This window comes from Calypte anna, chromosome 2 (genome assembly GCF_003957555.1).
Source record: "Calypte anna isolate BGI_N300 chromosome 2, bCalAnn1_v1.p, whole genome shotgun sequence".
Classification (NCBI taxonomy): domain Eukaryota; kingdom Metazoa; phylum Chordata; class Aves; order Apodiformes; family Trochilidae; genus Calypte; species Calypte anna.
In genome coordinates, this window is record NC_044245.1 from 25986197 (window position 1) to 26004592 (window position 18396).

General features: G+C 37.3%; 1 protein-coding gene across 1 annotated transcript in view; it reads right to left on the minus strand.

The window, feature by feature from the left end:
• Positions 1-18396, minus strand: part of COL28A1 (collagen type XXVIII alpha 1 chain) — a 54912-nt gene that overhangs the window by 18789 nt on the left and 17727 nt on the right. The window contains exons 11-21 of the mRNA XM_030445640.1: positions 17583-17651; positions 16688-16756; positions 15407-15475; positions 14417-14485; positions 12806-12874; positions 12039-12107; positions 11230-11298; positions 10203-10274; positions 6919-6990; positions 6223-6291; positions 2613-2681 (exon numbers count right to left, since the gene is read on the minus strand). Coding sequence (XP_030301500.1) covers positions 2613-2681; positions 6223-6291; positions 6919-6990; positions 10203-10274; positions 11230-11298; positions 12039-12107; positions 12806-12874; positions 14417-14485; positions 15407-15475; positions 16688-16756; positions 17583-17651 — 765 coding nt within the window. The remainder of the gene's footprint in view (positions 1-2612; positions 2682-6222; positions 6292-6918; positions 6991-10202; positions 10275-11229; positions 11299-12038; positions 12108-12805; positions 12875-14416; positions 14486-15406; positions 15476-16687; positions 16757-17582; positions 17652-18396) is intronic.

The following is an 18396-nucleotide window of genomic DNA, read 5'->3' on the forward strand; positions in this document are numbered from 1 at the left end:
ACTAGGAGGCATTCCTTTAAGATATGCTGGCAGTCTGTGCTGTAGATCTGCACATGGAAGCACTGCCCATTGGAAATCCTTAGGGATGTTTGTAGGTCACACATCCACCCCACTCCCAAGCACGGGATGTATTTGGCCAGACAGGGAGAAGTGTCCCACAATGTCTTCACCCAGTCCCACAGAACCAAGAAATGTAAATGGACTCTCTTGTGGAGTATTCGAGGGTCGGATATTAAGATATATACAGATAATATCTCCTGAAGAATAATTATATATAAATAGCAAGTATTTCCTTGCTGTTCCAGTGCAAATAAATAGCTAGAAATAAAAATAAACTACAAATGAACAAAAACCTGCTATTTTATCAGTGCATTGTGCCTGGAAACTTCGGCAATAACATAATGCTTCAAGAAACCACAAATGGAGTCCTTATAGCAGTTCTGATCCCTGTCTGAACACACTGTCCATGACTAGAGAATAAACCATCTCGTGGTCTAGTTAGATATCCAGCCAGAAGAGACTTTGGGGTTTAAATCCCTGTCCCATGAATGTCTCTACCACAGCACAAGCAATCAGATCTTCTTAACCCATTTAACCATGGCAAGGAAAAATGAAAGAGCTGCCTTGGCTCTTACATCACAGGTTTCAGTCAGGAGGCAAGTGAATAAAAAAATGCAAAGTAGACTCAGTGTTTTGGTTAAGAGAAAACCCTGAAATCCCTTTAAGATGGAATTTGGGATAGTGATGTAATCATCCTTTATTGCCTGAAGAAAACTGTACCTGGTAGGTCACTCTTGTGTGAATCTCTCCTATTCCCCAGTTTAAAGGGAACTTTTCACTGGAAGATTTCAAACACAGCCTGACTACCAGATTCCAGCTGCATAAGCCTTGGAAAATGTTTCTTCATGTTTTCTAGCTTTCCAATAATGCCATTCTGATTCACTTCTGTGAAAATTTAACTATGTGTACTTCTAATTCATAAATACATTTATTTATGCTTTATCTCTTCCTCATTCTTAACATCCATAGTTCTTAAATTGTGTGTGAAATTAGAAATGTTTTATAAATATTTAACAACATTTTAAAAAGAAATGAAAACATGGATCATGAGTTCATTTCTATTTTGACTTCTAATTCCAGTACCATAAAAATGGCCAAACAGATGTTTCCACTTAATCTTAGCAGACCACTGTAAATACCAAATATATGTTAACACATTTTCTTCTTGTATGTATTGGGATTTTGTCAAGTGGCTGCTTTTGCCATTAATAACACAGCTATAAATCTACTTACTTCAAATCCATGGCCAAATTTACTGTAAGAAAACGTTCTCTAGTCCAGGTATTTTGGTTTCATTTTGCTTTTTAATAGTTTCATCAAAAATACACAAGAGATGGCCAGGAGCAATTCTGTGATTACTGCTTCCCAAAGTTTTGTGGAGTCAGGAAAAGGCAATCACAGTGACTTACTCTGTCAGTGCACTGGCAACAAGGCAAATGCCATTGATGGCAGGCTGAATTAATTCATCTATTCTGCCAGTCTTCCAGGGCAGCTTTTAAAGTAATTTTCTGAAGCAGTAATATAGAGATAGCTGCTTCTACATTATTTTTTAAAAAAACAACCCTGAAAAGGAAATACGTCCAGTTTTTGCAGTAGAAGATATGGGATCTGTTCTAGAAACTGTACTTTTCAGTTTTTTCTCAAATACTGTAGAAAGGTGAGTGCCATTTTCCCAATAATGACATACTATCCTGTTTAGTTAAATAAAAGGCAGTTCCAAGGATGTGAGGAAAAAAAACTGTTTAAGGGTTTGAGTAATTTAGTGATAAAACATCAGACAAAACTCCATGCTGATAACTGTAACGCATTATGCAAGAAATAAAAAACAGTCACCACTTTACATACCTAACATTCATCCTGGACTACTATTACCACTTAAAAAAAGAGAAGATAGAGAACTATTTTTGAAAGGGTCACTTCGCTGTTCAACAGTGCTAAACCCCAGTAAATTTAATTCTTTGCAAATTATTCTATATCCTTTTTCTCTGCTTTTCCACTGGCAAGACAAAGGTCATGGTCTCATCTTATTCCTTAAGCAGCCTCATGTCAATTCATGTACCACAGAGGACAATTTTTAATCTCTCACTTCCACAGAGACTGCAACCTCTCTATTACCTCTGAACTCTCAGTTTCATTTCTCGTCTTTCACCGGTGTTTTATCTTGCCAGTCAACCAATAGTGAGCACAGCAATCCTGCTACAGACCACTCACTATACTGCATTCCTGGTTTGAAGTTAAAAATGTAAAGGGCTACATGAGACATTGAAAGGTAGAGATGAATTTGAAGAGATACCTTCCGAATGAAGACTTCCTGAGGGAAGTTTGAAGGGTGAGGTACACAGGACTAGTTATGTAATCTTATTTTGTGTTTCTTCTTTGAAAAGATAGTAAGTTTATTTTTAAAAATACATTTAACCTTGAATGATGGAGAAGTTAAGGACTTGCCAGTTACTTTCCTGAAACAGTTGTTCAAGTGGTTTCCACATTTTCACAAGAGTTTTGCATATGTCTCACATTTCTTTGTTTTCCATCTTTTGTCTAAAAGCTCCTACCGTTGGTCCCATTACTGAATTTCCAGGAAGTCCATCATCTCCTGGCGGCCCCTTGGGTCCTGGATCCCCCTATCCAAAAAGAAACAATCCCAAAACCACATTCATTATTTTCACTTGTAATTTCCAAAGTTATACAGAAAATAACAAGTATTCAATTCTTTCTGACAGTGATAGTTATTGAGCTACGTATTATGGAATCAGTATTCTAGAGGAAACTTTTACTACCTTGATTCTGACCTCTCTCATACTTTTGTTTTTCCACAACTCTGTCAAAGAGCTTGTTCTGTCTTGATGAGTGACTTGACAGCTTTAGTTTTCAATTAAAAGTTGAATATCAACATTAAGATTCAGTTGTCAGATGCACTCATGGCTTCTGCCTGCTTTTGCTCAAGCACAAGCAAAGCTGCATAACCTGGTTACTGCCAGAGCAACTAAAGAAGAGAAACGGAATTCCAAGACAAGTAGTGACACAGAGGATGCTTAGAAAGGTTACAGATGCAATAGTGCAAGACTTCAAAATTGCTAAGTCCACAGCCTGAAGACCCAGGAAGAAACTAGGTTTTTGTCAAATATTACTCCCTATGACAGTTTTGTAATCTTTGCTCTGTCATTGACTTTCATGGACACCAATCAGCTCCTCATGTTATCCCTTCACAGACCAAAATTTGACTCCTTCCAGTGATTAATCCGTGGCAACAAATGTTTTACTTTACAATAAGGATCTTAAAAAGAAAATTTCATTTTTCAATGAAACTTTTTCAGCTTCTAACACTAGTGAGAAGAACAGGCAGTATTTCAGGAAACATTCACTAGGGAATACAGATCAAATGCTCTATCAAAACCACCAAGCAGCTGTAACCATGGGAAAGGAATATGAAAGAAAAGAGCTACCTAATGTTACTATCTTCGTATGAGTAACAGCATAAGAGTTGTCAAGGGAAATAAAATTCTAGTCCTCAAATGTGTGTGTAGCTTAAAATAAATAAACTTCCAGTGGACAAAACTATGGCTGTCCAGGAGTTAAGACCTTTCACAAGCTCACACTTCTACATCAAATACTTTGAGAGGTATTCAAAAAGACATGAAGTAATGATAAAAAATACCCCATGAAGAATTACTGTGTTGGAAATTTATAAAGTCTGGCTTCACTTGTGCAGATACAAGAATGTTCCAAGAACATAATTGCTAGTAATCATTGTGCTTTCCACGGTGGAGAGAGAAAACAGACTGCTGTAGCCTGCTCGGTTATTGAGCAATTATCAGATACATAGCAGATATTTGTTTAACCAAAGAAATTATTATGGAGCTGAAGAGATAAAGTTTTGTGTATTTTCTAAAAATCAACTTGCATTTTCTAATTACCCAGAATACTTGTTTCCTCACATTGGCCACTGCACATAAAAGCCCTGATCTAAAATTCAGTCAAGAGTTTGGAAAAAATCATGAAGACTCCACTGGAGTTTAGATTGTGGCCAGACTGCTAAGAAAGTGATATGAACCATACTGAACAGAATATGAACTATACTCTACAGGACTGAATTCGGTTTTGGTCCCTGCTGTACAAAAAGGATGTGGACAGGCTGAATAGGGTCCAGAGAAAAGCCACAAGGCTAGAGGACTAGAGCACCTGCCATATGATGTGAGGCTGAGAAAATGGGGTTTGTTCAGCCTTGAGGAGAGAAGGCTTGGGGGAGACCTTATTATCATGTTCCAATACTTAAAGGGTGGCTACAAAAAAGATGGTGACCCCCTATTTACAAGGAGTCCCATGGACAAGACAAGTGGCAAAGGGCACAAGTTGCTCCTGGGGAGATTTCAATTCAACACAAGAGGAAAATTTGTCACCATGAGGATAGTCAGACATTGGAATGGTCTCCCAGGGGAAGTGGTGGATTCCCCCACTTTGGAAAGTTAATTCTCAGCTGGATTGGGTGCTGAGACATATCATATAAACAATAATATTAGAAGGGTTGGACCAGATGATCCTTGAGGTGCCTTCCAACCTGACATTCTATGATTCTATAAATAAAGAGTGAAAAAAGCAATAAAGTCTACAAACTTCTTATCTTTTCATCATGAATTGTATCAATAAACAATCTAGACCTACTTACTGGTGTATTAAAAATGTCACAGTAACCAGGAAAATGTGAAGGAGGGAGATCAGTGTAATGAAACTTGTCTTTGTACAGGTTGTTACTTATATCATGACACTTACATTCTCCTGACATGAATTTTGACATATTATCATGGTTTAAAGCCAAGGGAAGAGATATGAGCACTACAATAATCCTCTCCCTTCTTTCTTCTCTGTGGCTGCATTTTCAGTGCAGGTGAACTCTGAGCTTTTTGTGTCCATTTCTTCCTTCTCCATGCACAAAGAAATCAAAAGCACATTTTAGCCTCCTCTGATGTCCCATTGCCAGGATGATGAGTAAGTACATTGTATGTACAATACTTACACGTGCTTGGGGGGGGGCACAAATATTTTAAGGAAGAAGAAAAATGGGGATGAAATGACTTCAGAGCAATAGGATGTACTTTAGTGCTTTCTCTGAAAATTATCACCAAAGCTGAGAAGCATTAATTGAAGTTCATAGAATCATAGAATCCTAGGGGTTGGAAGGGACCTCGAAAGATCATCTAGTCCAACCCCCCCTGCCAGAGCAGGGCCACCTAGAGCACTTCGCATAGGAACGTGTCCAGGCGGGTTTTGAATGTCTCCAGTGAAGGAGACTCCACGACCCCCCTGGGCAGCCTGTTCCAGGGCTCTGTCACCCTTACAGTAAAAAAATTTTTTCGAATATTCAACTTGAACCTCCTGTGCTCCAATTTACACCCATTACCCCTTGTCCTATCACTGGTCACCACTGAGAAAAGCCTAACTCCTTCTCCTTGACACTCACCCCTTACATATTTGAAAACATTATGAAAACAGAAATTATTTTATCTTTAAAGTAAATATGGGGTGGCAGTAAATTTTCAAATGTTTTTAAAGCCCTCAAAGTTAACTTTACCATTGCTGAGTCCACTTATTCTACTCAGCAGAAAAAGTCCTGCTCATTTCAGCTACATTTTCACCACGGAGAAAATAAGTTGAATGTAGCTCTAGCTATCTCACATATGATATGGAATTTAAAGTAGTATCTGCAGACCAGCTGTTCACTTGGCAGTGACATTCAAACTTTAATCTTCAAACACTTGAAGATTAGCACTACACACAGACACATTCCTCCAGGGATATCCTGCCACATCCAGGAAACCTTTAGTCTAAGAAACACAGTACATTTGAAAACAAACCAACACAACTTTAAATTGATTAATTTAACCCGATGGGACAAAACACAACAGAAATGTAGTAAGATTTTTTTTTCTCATTTAACAATTGGCTTCAGGAGATAATTCTAAGTTCAGAACCCTGTTAAAGGGCTGCCAAATGTTCCCTATTGAATTTTTTTGTTCTTTTCAGTCCTTATTTCTAAAATCCAGTCACCTTTGTTATTACAACAAGGAATTTCAATTTCTTGAACTTATGTTTTTTTAATTTTTACATAAATGTGCTCTAGAAATCTTCTAATTTCTGGTCTCCAACAAACACCTATCAGATAATCACCTTTGGTCCAGCAGGTCCCTGTATAGATGATCCAGTGACACCAGGTGGTCCTCTCTCTCCAGGCTCACCCTGTTACAAAAATCTAGGTATAAACAGTTCCATTTTCTGCACAAGTAGCAAAAAGGTTTTTTTCAATACTTCATAATCTAAGAATATATACCATTGAGATTTATCTAAAAAATAGACAATATTTGGAGAAAACATAAATCATAAATCAATGTATTGATCTTGTGCAAGCTGAGCCAAATTCCATGTTTTAAATATCTATTGGTTGAACCATGAATTTGATTTTTTTAACTCTAATCAAATTTTTATTTCTGGCTTACAAAGCCAATGGAATAACCAGAACACTTGTACTATTTAAATTTCCTTCTTATCAGAGCTACTCTCAAAATGATCAAGTAGAAAGTTAATGTTTTAAAGTAAAAAGTTATCAAATGCTCATGGTTAAAATCACTTAATCAATGTTAACTTAGCTTTTCAGTGCTCATATATAACTAAAAGGTCTGTAATTATACGTTTACCTGTTATTTTTCTCTTTTAGGCTCAGAACAGAGGATGGAAATATTTCTGCTTTTCCTCTGGTCTATTATGTCTCCAGGTATCAGATGCTTGAGAAACGTGTGCGTTACATAAATTCCATAGATTCTTTTATAAAATACAAAGTGAAGTGTTGGCCTAGAGGAACAAACTTACTTTTGGTCCAGCTGGGCCTTGTGCTCCTTTATTACCAATCAGTCCTTGGGATCCTTTTTCTCCAGGGTCACCCTGATGAAAACAAATGGTTTTTTTCAATCACAGCAAAGATTCATTAACAACTGGGACACAGACAAATAACCATAAATATGATTATAATGACACCCATAATTAGAAAGATACTTAGACACTTTATCCAAACTGAAATCCTAGTCAGTTCTAGAAACTGCCCCAAATTTCCTAAATTTAACCAGGTGGGAGATAAAAGCTGTCCATCCATTAATGCATCTTTCCATGGTTTTCCTATTTAGCTATCTAATTAGTCACCTTATTTCTCTTAGCTCCTTCTCTCACCTTATCAGCAAACTGAGATAATTCACCTCATTTTAATGAAAATTCTATATTGGATTTTTAGGAAATCAAAAATTCCCAATTAACTTTAAGGTATGTATTTATATAGTCTGATTTTGCTGCACTTGCTCAGGATAAAGAGCATATTGCTCTCTCTAAAATCCTTTAAAATCATAATTTAAAATATAGTTGGTACTTACCATGAAATGGATGAAAAATCAAGTCAGAATTTGAACTCATATAATACATGTCCTTCTAAAGTTTACAAAATTTCTCTAGTGCATCTGTCAAGCCATACCTTTTGGCCTACATCTCCTTTGCCAGGTGGTCCTTCTGGGCCTCTTGGACCTTGATCTCCCTTTTCCCCCTAACAGAGATGAAAAATTTAATTAATTTGCATGTAGCTAATTTTACTGAATTGATAGGTTTATCAGAAACAATGCTTTTCTAAACACTTTTCCCAAAATGTCAGTGAATATATGTGAGGATTTTTTCCAGGAAAAAAAAACCCAAAAGTATTCTATATTCCCAAATCACTTACATCCTCCTACATTCATATTCCTTACTTTCACAGACATTTGAAATAGTAGCATTTCCAATGGCATCAATATTTTGCAGGAAGAACTGCATGCATACACTCATATAAGGAAGGGAAATGCTTGCAAAGATATCAGAAGAGGTTTTGATTCATCAATTCTAAGAAAAACATTTTCTGAGAAACAGTAATTTTAGATGATTCCAAAAGCTAAACCAGCTGTGATTATTTCCCAGAAAAATTACTTCAAATAAATCACAAATAAGCCCCATAAAGCATTCAATCAGTAGGAACATTATCTACAAAATATTTATGCATAAGAGGACTCAGATTAGTGTATCACTATTTTTGTAGGTAATTCAAAAGGTGAAAAGTAAATTAAAAAAATGAACTTTTTATACATTCATTTCTGATTTGAGCTGTTGATGGAACTGGAGCCTGCTGCTGGCAGGCATCAGTCTGGAACAGCTTCACCCCTGCAAACAGCTCCTGTAACATCACCCTGCTACCCACTACAGGCATCAACCTGTTCTTTCTCCTGTCCTGAATACCCAAGATAGCAGCTAAATACTAACATTTTCACTTATAATTTCACTTACAAATACAACATGGAAGGTGGCAGCACCAAGTTGATCATCAGAATAAAGGTGATACGCAAGACAAAAACCCTACATTGCCCAGTACAGAAACCACCTGTAGCTGTAAGTCAACATTCTCTCTTAATTCTTATGTTTCACATCTAATACTCTGAGATCTTAATTTTTGAGAATTTATATGATAGCTGGTTTGGTTTTTTTTTTAATAATGAAATAGCAAAAGAAATTCTACCTATTTTTCCAATGGAAGACTTATTGCTTCAGGTTGTAGTATGCTCAAGCTGCTATTAGTACTGGCCTTGTAGATGAAAAAATGTGAAGCTGTATTCTTAATAGATGTTTATTACAGCTGTTTGGATATTTTCTGATTAAAGACCTGAAGTAAAAAAAACCCTGCTTTGCTTACTCTGAATCACTTTCAGTTCATCAGTTCTGACCATCTGCAGCCCACACCAAGGAGCTGCATTGTAGCAGAGTTTGGAAGAGCCTGGATTCCCAGCAGAAATCCAACAATCAGCCAAAGCTCTGACTTGTGCTCACTTGGCAGTTCATTCTATTTGGAAAGAATAAAATTAAAACCTTCTATTTAACTTACTCTAAACTAATTATTTTGGGCACTCGGCAGCCTTCTAAATTTCACTCCACCATTTCAAATTTATGCTTCTTTTTCCCCACATGGCAGAGTTTCCTTAAAATCTCAGAATTTCCCTTGGGAAAAAAAAAAAAAAAAAGAAAAAAAAGAAGCCCTGGTTTCACCAGTTTGTAATGGTTTCTGTACCAGGTTACAGATTTCAGCCACAGGTCACCACGCTACTAGATGCCCTAAATCATGTCAGTTTGAGCATACTCTCTTGATGTCAGTAAAAACCTGAACAGGATGTAAAAAAACAGGCTAAAGACACAAGCTATCAGGTCTCTAGGAAGGTGGTGAAATTTAACAGTAGTCAATAGTCCACAAAAAATGGACAATTAAATCAGTTGCAGATTCATGAGCCAGCAGTGTGCCCAGGTAGCCAAGAAGGCCAATGGCATCCTGGCCTGTATCAGGAACAGCGTGGCCAGCAGGTCCAAGGAAGTGATTCTGCCCCTGTACTCAGCACTGGTGAGGCCACACCTCGAGTACTGTGTCCAGTTCTGGGCCCCTCAGTTTAGGAAGGATATCGAGAAGGATATCGAGGTCCTGGAGCGGGTCCAAAGGAGGGCAACCAGGCTGGTGAAGGGACTCAAGCACAGATCCTATGAGGAGAGGTTGAGGGAGCTGGGGCTGTTCAGCCTAAAGAAGAGGAGGCTCAGGGGAGACCTCATCACTCTCTACAACTCCCTGAAAGGAGGGTGTAGCCAGGTGGGGGTTGGTCTCTTTTCCCAGGCAACTCTCAGCAAGACAAGAGGGCATGGTCTCAAGTTGTGCCAGGGGAAGTTTAGGTTGGATATTAGAAAGAATTTCTTTATGGAGAGGGTGATCAGACATTGGAATGGGCTGCCCAGGGAAGTAGTGGATTCTCCGTCCCTGGAGATATTTAAAAAGAGACTGGATGTGGCACTCAGTGCCATGGTCTGGTAACTGCAGCGGTAGTGGTTCAAGGGTTGGACTTGATGATCTCTGAGGTCCCTTCCAACCCAGCCAATTCTATGATTCTATGGTTAGCCAGTGCCAGTACCTCAACTAGGCTAGACCCTTTTTCCTGGCAAAAGTAGTGGCACATGTCCTCCTCTGGGATGAAGTCCCTGGCACTGCATACCTGAAAATAAAGGTTTTTTTCATCTGTCTACACCTATTATATGTTGTAAAATAAATTTCTTACCTTTTCTCCTGACTTCCCAGGATCTCCCTGCACCCCTTTCTCTCCTGGGAGTCCTGATAGGCCTATATCTCCCTTAAAAAAGAACACATAATACTTTGATAAATTTTTTATTCTGTAAAATGGATCTAACAGTGTGTTAAATATTAATTACAGCTATACAATATTTTTTCTCACATAAAGGCTGTTTTTTCTACTCATATGATCTAAAATAAGTATTGTAAATTTCTTTCCAAGCTCCCCACCTGCTTCTTAAATCTTGATTTTGTATTAAATTAATTTACTTTTATTCCATGATTAAAAACGTGATTGAATACTGCTTGTTATTCTGTGCACAAGAACGGTATGATAGAAATGTGATTTACTTGCAAAGTCAAACATCTGGGACTTAAGGAACAATGAGTCAAAAACACATAAATGGAGTTGTTGACCAGAGACTAACACCTTGTTGGTTTTACAGATTGGTCTAGGCATTACTTTTAAGATCTACCACAAAGAGCTGGAACCAGTCCTACTAAGTGATTCTCGCATGATCCTGGGAAAAATCACCAAAACTAAGATATCTATGTAATTTTACCCAAAATTTTGAAATCCCTACTTAAATCATGAAGCACACAGCATACAGTCTTCAAAATGTCAGGTGAAAGCAAAGCATCAAGTGTTCTACCCTTCTAACATGCAGACAGCATGACCACCAGAGTCACATAGTCTGAGTTTTTTTCATATCGTTGAAGAGGAACAGGGGTTGCAACGTTTCTAACAGGCCTTGGAAATAGCTTAGAAATGATGGGGGATAATCTGCCTAAGTTGTGGCTGAAGTCATGATTTTAGGAGAGAAGGTGGGAAGTCTAGTGCAGCACTTTGAGTTTAGAAGCTAAAATTGTCAAGTTGAGTGAATATCACTCAATGAAGTGTCTTCAGTTTTGGTTATAGTCAATTTATACCAAAATATCTTCTACTTAATTTATCAGCAACTAGAGAGAGTATTAGAAGACCCTGTAAGGAGCAGTTAAAATAAAACCAGGCTCACTTTCAGTCCCCGTACACCAATTCCTGGAAGTCCTGGTTCTCCTTTTTGTCCAGGTTCACCCGGTTGACCCTAGTAAAAAAAAGTGTTTTGTTTAACAGAGGAACACACTTTAGCTTCATCCATTACTTGCACTATTTCACTAAATGTTTCACACAAAGATGTGGATTTGATGATCCTTATGGGTCCTTTCCACCTGGAGATATTCCATGATTCTAAGTGGTCAAATTTTCAGCCAAGCAATTCTAAACTGGAAATTTTTGTTCTTTAAAAATCTCAGCAAAATGCAGGGTTGCATCTATTTTAACTCTGCAGTGGACACAGAAAGTCTAAGTGTCCACTTTCTCCTTTTTGTGTTAATAAATTTTGTTCTTCACTTTATAATATTATATCAAAACCTCTTAGGTCACTAGATGGAAAGCGAGCTCAAATAAAGAAAAATCAGAACTTCTACTTAAGAGGAAATTTTACCCTCAAAAATTTTAGTGATTCTCAAACAGTTAAAGAAATAGGAATTCAATTTTTCAATTTTGCTTTTAAAAATACTTTTTTCTGGGAAAAGTATCCTCTTCTTACTAAAACTAAAATCTACCTTCACAAATCTTAGGGGATCATGCAGAAGCCATATGCTCCATTTGGGGAACACCTTGATAACATGGGTGGATTTTCCTCCAAGATTCAACTGTGATTATAAGCAGTAAAAAGCTATATTTTCATCTCATCAAACATAATCTTGAAAAGACTGACAAAGGTACATTGCTTGTTGTTTCTTTCTGGTGCTATTTTTTTAAACATAATGTCTGGATTATTACCTTTGGACCTGGCAGACCAAAACCTTTAGATCCTTTTGCCCCAGGGTTTCCTTGTGGACCCTGTATACCCTACAAAGCAATACCAAGGAGTTAGTGCATGACACTCTTCCATATCTCAAATTCATCACATGTCCATCTTTCAATTAATAACAATTTTATTTTATCTTTAAAAGAAACCAATTTGTTTTCCTGACCTCAGGCTTAGTCCTGAGGTCTTTATTTTATTTTTCCTTTATGACTATTCTGCAGATTCCACTGACGTATCCAAATGTAATGACAATTACTGTTTAGGCAGAAAAGAAACAGGAAATATCTCAGTATCTCCATCTAAGTTCTGATTCATTGCAATACTATGGTGGAAGCATGAACTTGGACCTTCTTTCTAAAAAAAACAAAACTCAAAAGGCCTTTTGGGATGCTTCAGTTTTTCCGTATCCGACTGTTAAAGGCTGTGTTCATGCTTTAAGGAGCTTGAAATTCAGAAGTGGTGAATACTTGTGAAAACCTTATTTATAATACTTCATCACCCAAGCAACACATCTTAGTTATCTCCTATGCAAATATATGCACATTAGACCAAATTTCTGTTTGCTTGATTCTAAGACCCTTCAAATCAGATATTTAGAAGCTTTGTCTTAGTATGATACTTTTTAAAAAGAAAAAAACACTGACATTTTTAAAGTCTTCACATTAAATTAGAGTTCTGATTAAGTATTAAATTAGATTTATATGCAAATGCTCACTACATGTCCAAAATGTAGACTCACCTGGCTTCCTGGATTGCCTATTCCTGGTGGTCCTGCGGGGCCCTGTGGTCCTACTTGGCCTTGTTCACCCTATACAAAAAAGTATTGCCAAAAGCTAAATTGCAATAGTCCATGCTGCCTGATTAACATATTTAAACATAGAGCAGCAGTCCCCAGGCTGTATAATCTTGGAAGTCTGCTGCTTCTATTTGAGTTAAATGTGCATGGAATACCTGAAATTCTGCCTGTGGCAATAGATCTAATAAAAAAAAATACCCCTTCCTATCTACAAACTCTTCTTTATAACATCAGATGATTCATGGTTTATCTTTACAAAGTGATATTAATTATAAAGATATTTTTTTAAAGAAATAAATACAGATTCTTGCATAATATGCAAAGAAAAACTTCCAAGTGTACATGGAAGAGCTAGAGAGTATTTAAAAAAATCTTTGCTACGTGGCATTGTAATAGCATTGTACACCACTTGGGGAGCAAATAGAGGAATTCTGGCAGAGGAAATTATGGGAATGAAGGAATATGGGGAGGAATATGTCATGTGGGCATTGGAAGTGGCACAGACCCAAGAAGCTGTCAAGAATGTGTGACACCAGTCCCTAGAAATAAAAAAAAATATTAATTTCACTTATGCCACAAAAACTTATTTACTGAAATGGTCCCAAGAGCCTACTGTCCTGGCCATTGCTCCATTTTTCCTACAAAGACATGGGAACATGATGACTCCTTCCTACACAGGAGAATCATCTTCCTCTAACCCAGGCCTTGAGCAAGATGATCTCAGGTGCTTACCAAGTGTCTGTCTGTCAGACAGGACAAACCAGAACACATCACCTACATCACTGAAAATTTTGGAGGGCCACCTGACTGGACAGTGAGATAAGTAAGTCCAAGTTAAGCTTCCCACATCCATGAACCTCTCAGCAACTTTGGGTGGGATTGCTGTTCTCTCCTTTCACTGAAGCTGAGTGGGGGGCAAGGAGGAGAGTAGGAGTTGTGGGGACACGAGGGAAGGAATGCAACAAGGGGAAGAAGAGGGCAGTGACACTAAATCACAAGAGGACCCAGAATCATCCCTTCTGGTCTGTAGGACATCTGGGCATGCTGCATCAGGCATTCTCTAGAGATGTGCAAAATACAGGTTGGCATCTCTTCAGGCCAAGGGAATTAAAATTGTTCTGGACCCCTTCTTGGGGAACTGGGCACCAAAAAGCTAGCAAATTTCAAAAGCCACAGTGCTCCTTTGCCTGTTCCAGGCCCATTAGATTAGATGACTCAGAGTTTTACAAATTAAAAAAAAAAACAAAACTTTAAATAAAATTCAAAATATTGTAAATCAAATATTTCTGAAATTAATTTAAGAGGAAAAAAGTCAATTTCCTCCCTCATACTCCCAGCTGCATAGAATGGTCCTTAGTACTCTCAGTTAACAGGCTCAGCTGCTTGTACAGATGATTGCAGCTCCATGAAGATGCATGGAGTAGTGTAGCAGAGCTCCTCAGATTCTAGGAAAAATATACCTTTTATTTTGTGATACTGTGTGAACAATTAATCATAAATTTAATTAACTATACTTAACTATAGATATGGATAGAAAAATACTCTGTGTCTCACCTTGTCACCCTTGATTTGTTGACCTGGCAGTCCAGGAGGACCAGATACACCTTCAGAACCTTTTTCACCCTAGAAATATGTGACAGTTTTGTAACTGTATTAGGGAATTTACACAGAACACCATCCTAGACAAACTGCTCATCACAATGTGGATAATGAGGAAAAATTATTCCTTCAGAAACAAACAAATAAACAGTAAATGGTCTCATCAGTACCAGAGAAAAGCGGTTCAGTTACGATTCATAACATGCTCCATCTGCATTCGTTGTCTGGTTGAAGACAAGACTTGAAAAGGAGAACATGAAATAGTAGGAAAAAGGAAGCTACATTTTGAAAATGCACTAATACTTTTATCAGCCAGAGAGAGCAATTCAGAACCTTTTGCAGGGACATGAGCAACATCTTTTCCATAAAAGGAAGAAAAATCTCCTTTTCCTGGTAGTTCAAAGCTCTTGAGAATCTTGAGGCCATTAAAAAAGAGGGATTTTGATGGGAAGCCCAGTTGTGAATTAATGATTAATTTTTGTTTGTTTGTACTTATTTTTAAAAAAAGGAATGTGCACATATATTAACCTAGCAAGTGCTCTTAATAACTGTCCATAGAGACTCATATGACCCATCTTTTATTTTTCAAAAATGCTGATAGAACGAAAACAGTTCCTGAAAGTTTTCTTCCAATACAGAACATAAATAGCTAAGAATTTTTTCAGAAGACAATTTGTCTCATTGATGCTACCAAAATAAGGTTTCTTGTTAAACACACAAATAAGAAAAATCACTATTTCAGTTCTCTCTACTGTTAGAGGGACTGTAAAACTCTTTTGTTTTTATCTTGATTGAGAGCTTCTGAACTTGGAGGGATATTCAGAGAGCACAGTGATTCAAAAGACCAAGATCCATCAGCCAACAGTGGAATGATCAGTGACCTTTAAATAAAAGTATTGCAAATTTGCCCCATAATATTATACAACATAATTTCCATAAAACTACCTTTTGGCCTTGAATTCCCTCTCCTGGTGGACCTTTCTCACCTGGCAGACCATCTGGGCCACGTGGTCCCTGTAGGAAAAGAAAACCATATTTAGTCTGTATCTGCAGTTTCATTTTTTTATTGGAACATTATTTATTAACTTTCTAGGATAAATTCTTGCAACTGTTATGACACTGGCTGAGCCCAGACTATCAAAATGAAGTATAGGAACAACTAATTGGAGGATTTAGTTTAAACAAGCTAATATTGAAATGGTGTGAATTACAGAATTAATGTCTCCTATAACTAATTAATGTACTCTTAAAACTCAAATTAACTTGTAGATTAATTTATTACAAATACATTAACCACTGTGAAATTTATTATCTAAAATTCAATATAATTTCATTATTTTCATAATGAAAATTATTAATTTGAACGTAAATGGCAGGTTAAACATACAAAATTAGACAATGCCAATTTTGTTTTAAACAAGTTCAGGAGTAATTATTTTTGTAATGCTTTCCACTCCTCCACAAAATTTAGCTATCCTTCATTATTTATAACCAATAGTTTTTAAGAATTATCTTGATTAAGCAAAAAAGTAATTTTTTTTCCAGAAAACTAGTCTTCAACTGCAAATGGATTTTCAAAAATACCATTAGAATTAATATAGCACCCATCCATATTCAAGTTCCTTAGTTAACAGTCTCTGAGACCTTACTGAAATACACAGGAAAACCATATACTTTATACATTTTAGGAAAAAAAGAGCATTAAATCAATGTTGCAAAAAGCTTGCTAATGCTCTGTAATTCAAAAGACAAGGATATAATTTAAAAGCATATCATTTTAGTCTGTTTTCGACACAATCCAAATTGCACAGAGGACTTGAAGAATGGCTCAGCTCTTGAATTTTCATCTTCTTAACATCTGATTTTAAAATCTTCTTAAAAATTGATTTTAGATTATTTTTATAAATTATTCTCAACTCAAACAAGTAGCTCAAACAAGCTATTTATTATAGCTCCATGCCCTTCTATTTGATACTGTAATTCTACTCATGTGGACCAAGCAATTTATTTACCCAAAATTTATTTGGATATAGCTTTATCTTCCTACCTGAGCAAGTCACTTGCAGTTACTGCATCAATACTGGGCTGGCATAGCTGAATAAACTTCTTCTCTACTCTACGTGCAAGGTGGTTTATGGCATCAGCAGCCAAAACAGATGCTGTCAATCAATGGTGCTCATTAGGACTCATTTTATTATTTTCCCAATACATACATCACTGACTTACAGGTAATCCTGGCTCACCAATTCCAGGAGGTCCTGGGAATCCTATTTTACCTTCTTGTCCTCGAGCACCCTTGTGAAAAAGAGTATTTTAGAAAGTTAAGTTCTAATTCAATTCAATGCTTTTGAAAAGCATAAGAACATTTATGTATAGATGACTCAATGATATCACCAGAAAGGTCTGAAATCAAATGTGTAACATCTTCTGATGTAGAAAAAAGCATAAGTAAGAATTTAGAAATATATTAAAGTACTTCTTGAGTAATACTTGGAGACCTAAATGGCATTCCAGCCCTCATGCCAGCAGCAGAGGGGTGACACCACTTTGCACAGGGGCAACTGCTAAGAGCAGGACCTGAGAGGTGACGGGGATGAGGGAGCAAGATCAGGCTACATTTCCTTGCAGTACAACCCAACCATGAAGCAGGAAATCTCAGGTATGAGGGATCCTCTCCATAGCCTTTATCTAGGCACTCAAATTGAAGCTTTCTTCAGTGGAGTATGGGATTGCAAGGGAACTCCAGGAGCCACATAGTTTCTGTAGCTTCTGTTTGTAAGGTGTCATAATTTTCACAATTCCTCCAGTTTACTGAGGAATCTTTGCTTCAAAGATAAGAGCACAGAGGATTTTTATCTCTCCCCAGAGTAGGACAGAGACTGGGAGTGACATTCCTTCTTCTTAAACTATTTTCCCTCCTGGAATGACCCAGTGTTGCTCCTTTTACATGACCTATTACTAGTTTCTGAGCCACATAAGACTTTTGTATGGTTTAGGGTCAATACTGTATCAATTTTACACTTAGGTTAGGGGAGTCTGAGTTTGATAAAACAGCAGATGAGACCTTCCAAAAATAAGTGCCCACAGGTAGCACTTTTAGAGGTATGTTACTAATACTGACCTTCGGACCTGGCTGTCCGACACCAGGGAGTCCTGGAGGACCATAGGGACCTAAAGGGCCTTGCTCTCCCTAGAGGAAAAAAAATGGAAAGAAACTATTATGCAAATGGAACCTCATTTAGAGGGCTATAGAAATACGTTTGAAAAGTAAAAACTAAAAAAAACAGCCAAACAACAACAAAAATCCAACAAACACCTCCCTGTGTTAGGGATAATGGTGTAGATCAGGAGCAGGGTCAATATCCTGGCCTTACAATTTAAATACTAGGATAGGTAATATTGTTATAAAGTCATTATTTCTTATGCAACGTGAAAGATAAAAAATACATTGATTCTTTGCAATATCTTTGTTTCTGACTTTATCCAATACCCTCAGCTTTTTTCTCTCTAAAACCATAAACCAATTCCTTTTGTTGTGTTTGGAAAGTGTCTTCCAGCTTTTTCCTCCAAATGGACATTATGCTTTCTATCTGTTTCTGACAGTCCCTGACAGAACTTCCCAAGGAAGTTCCCAGAGTAACTCTGAGGGATGCTTCTTAGTGCAAATCAGTTGCTCCTTCCCCACATGAGCAGCGCTCTGCTGACACATGCACAGCCCTGAGTGCAGATGGGAGTCCCACTGAAGTCCGTGTTTTTCCAGCAGCTCTTGCCTGAATCATGATTAGAACATTACACAATGGGAATTTTGTTCTGTTGAACACTTTCTCACTGACAGCAGAGGATGTCTGAATAGTAACAGAGAGACCCATCTTGTAACAGGCATCATGCAAAAAGTGGAAACTGTATATTTCAAACTTCTTCTGGCTCTTAGGAAG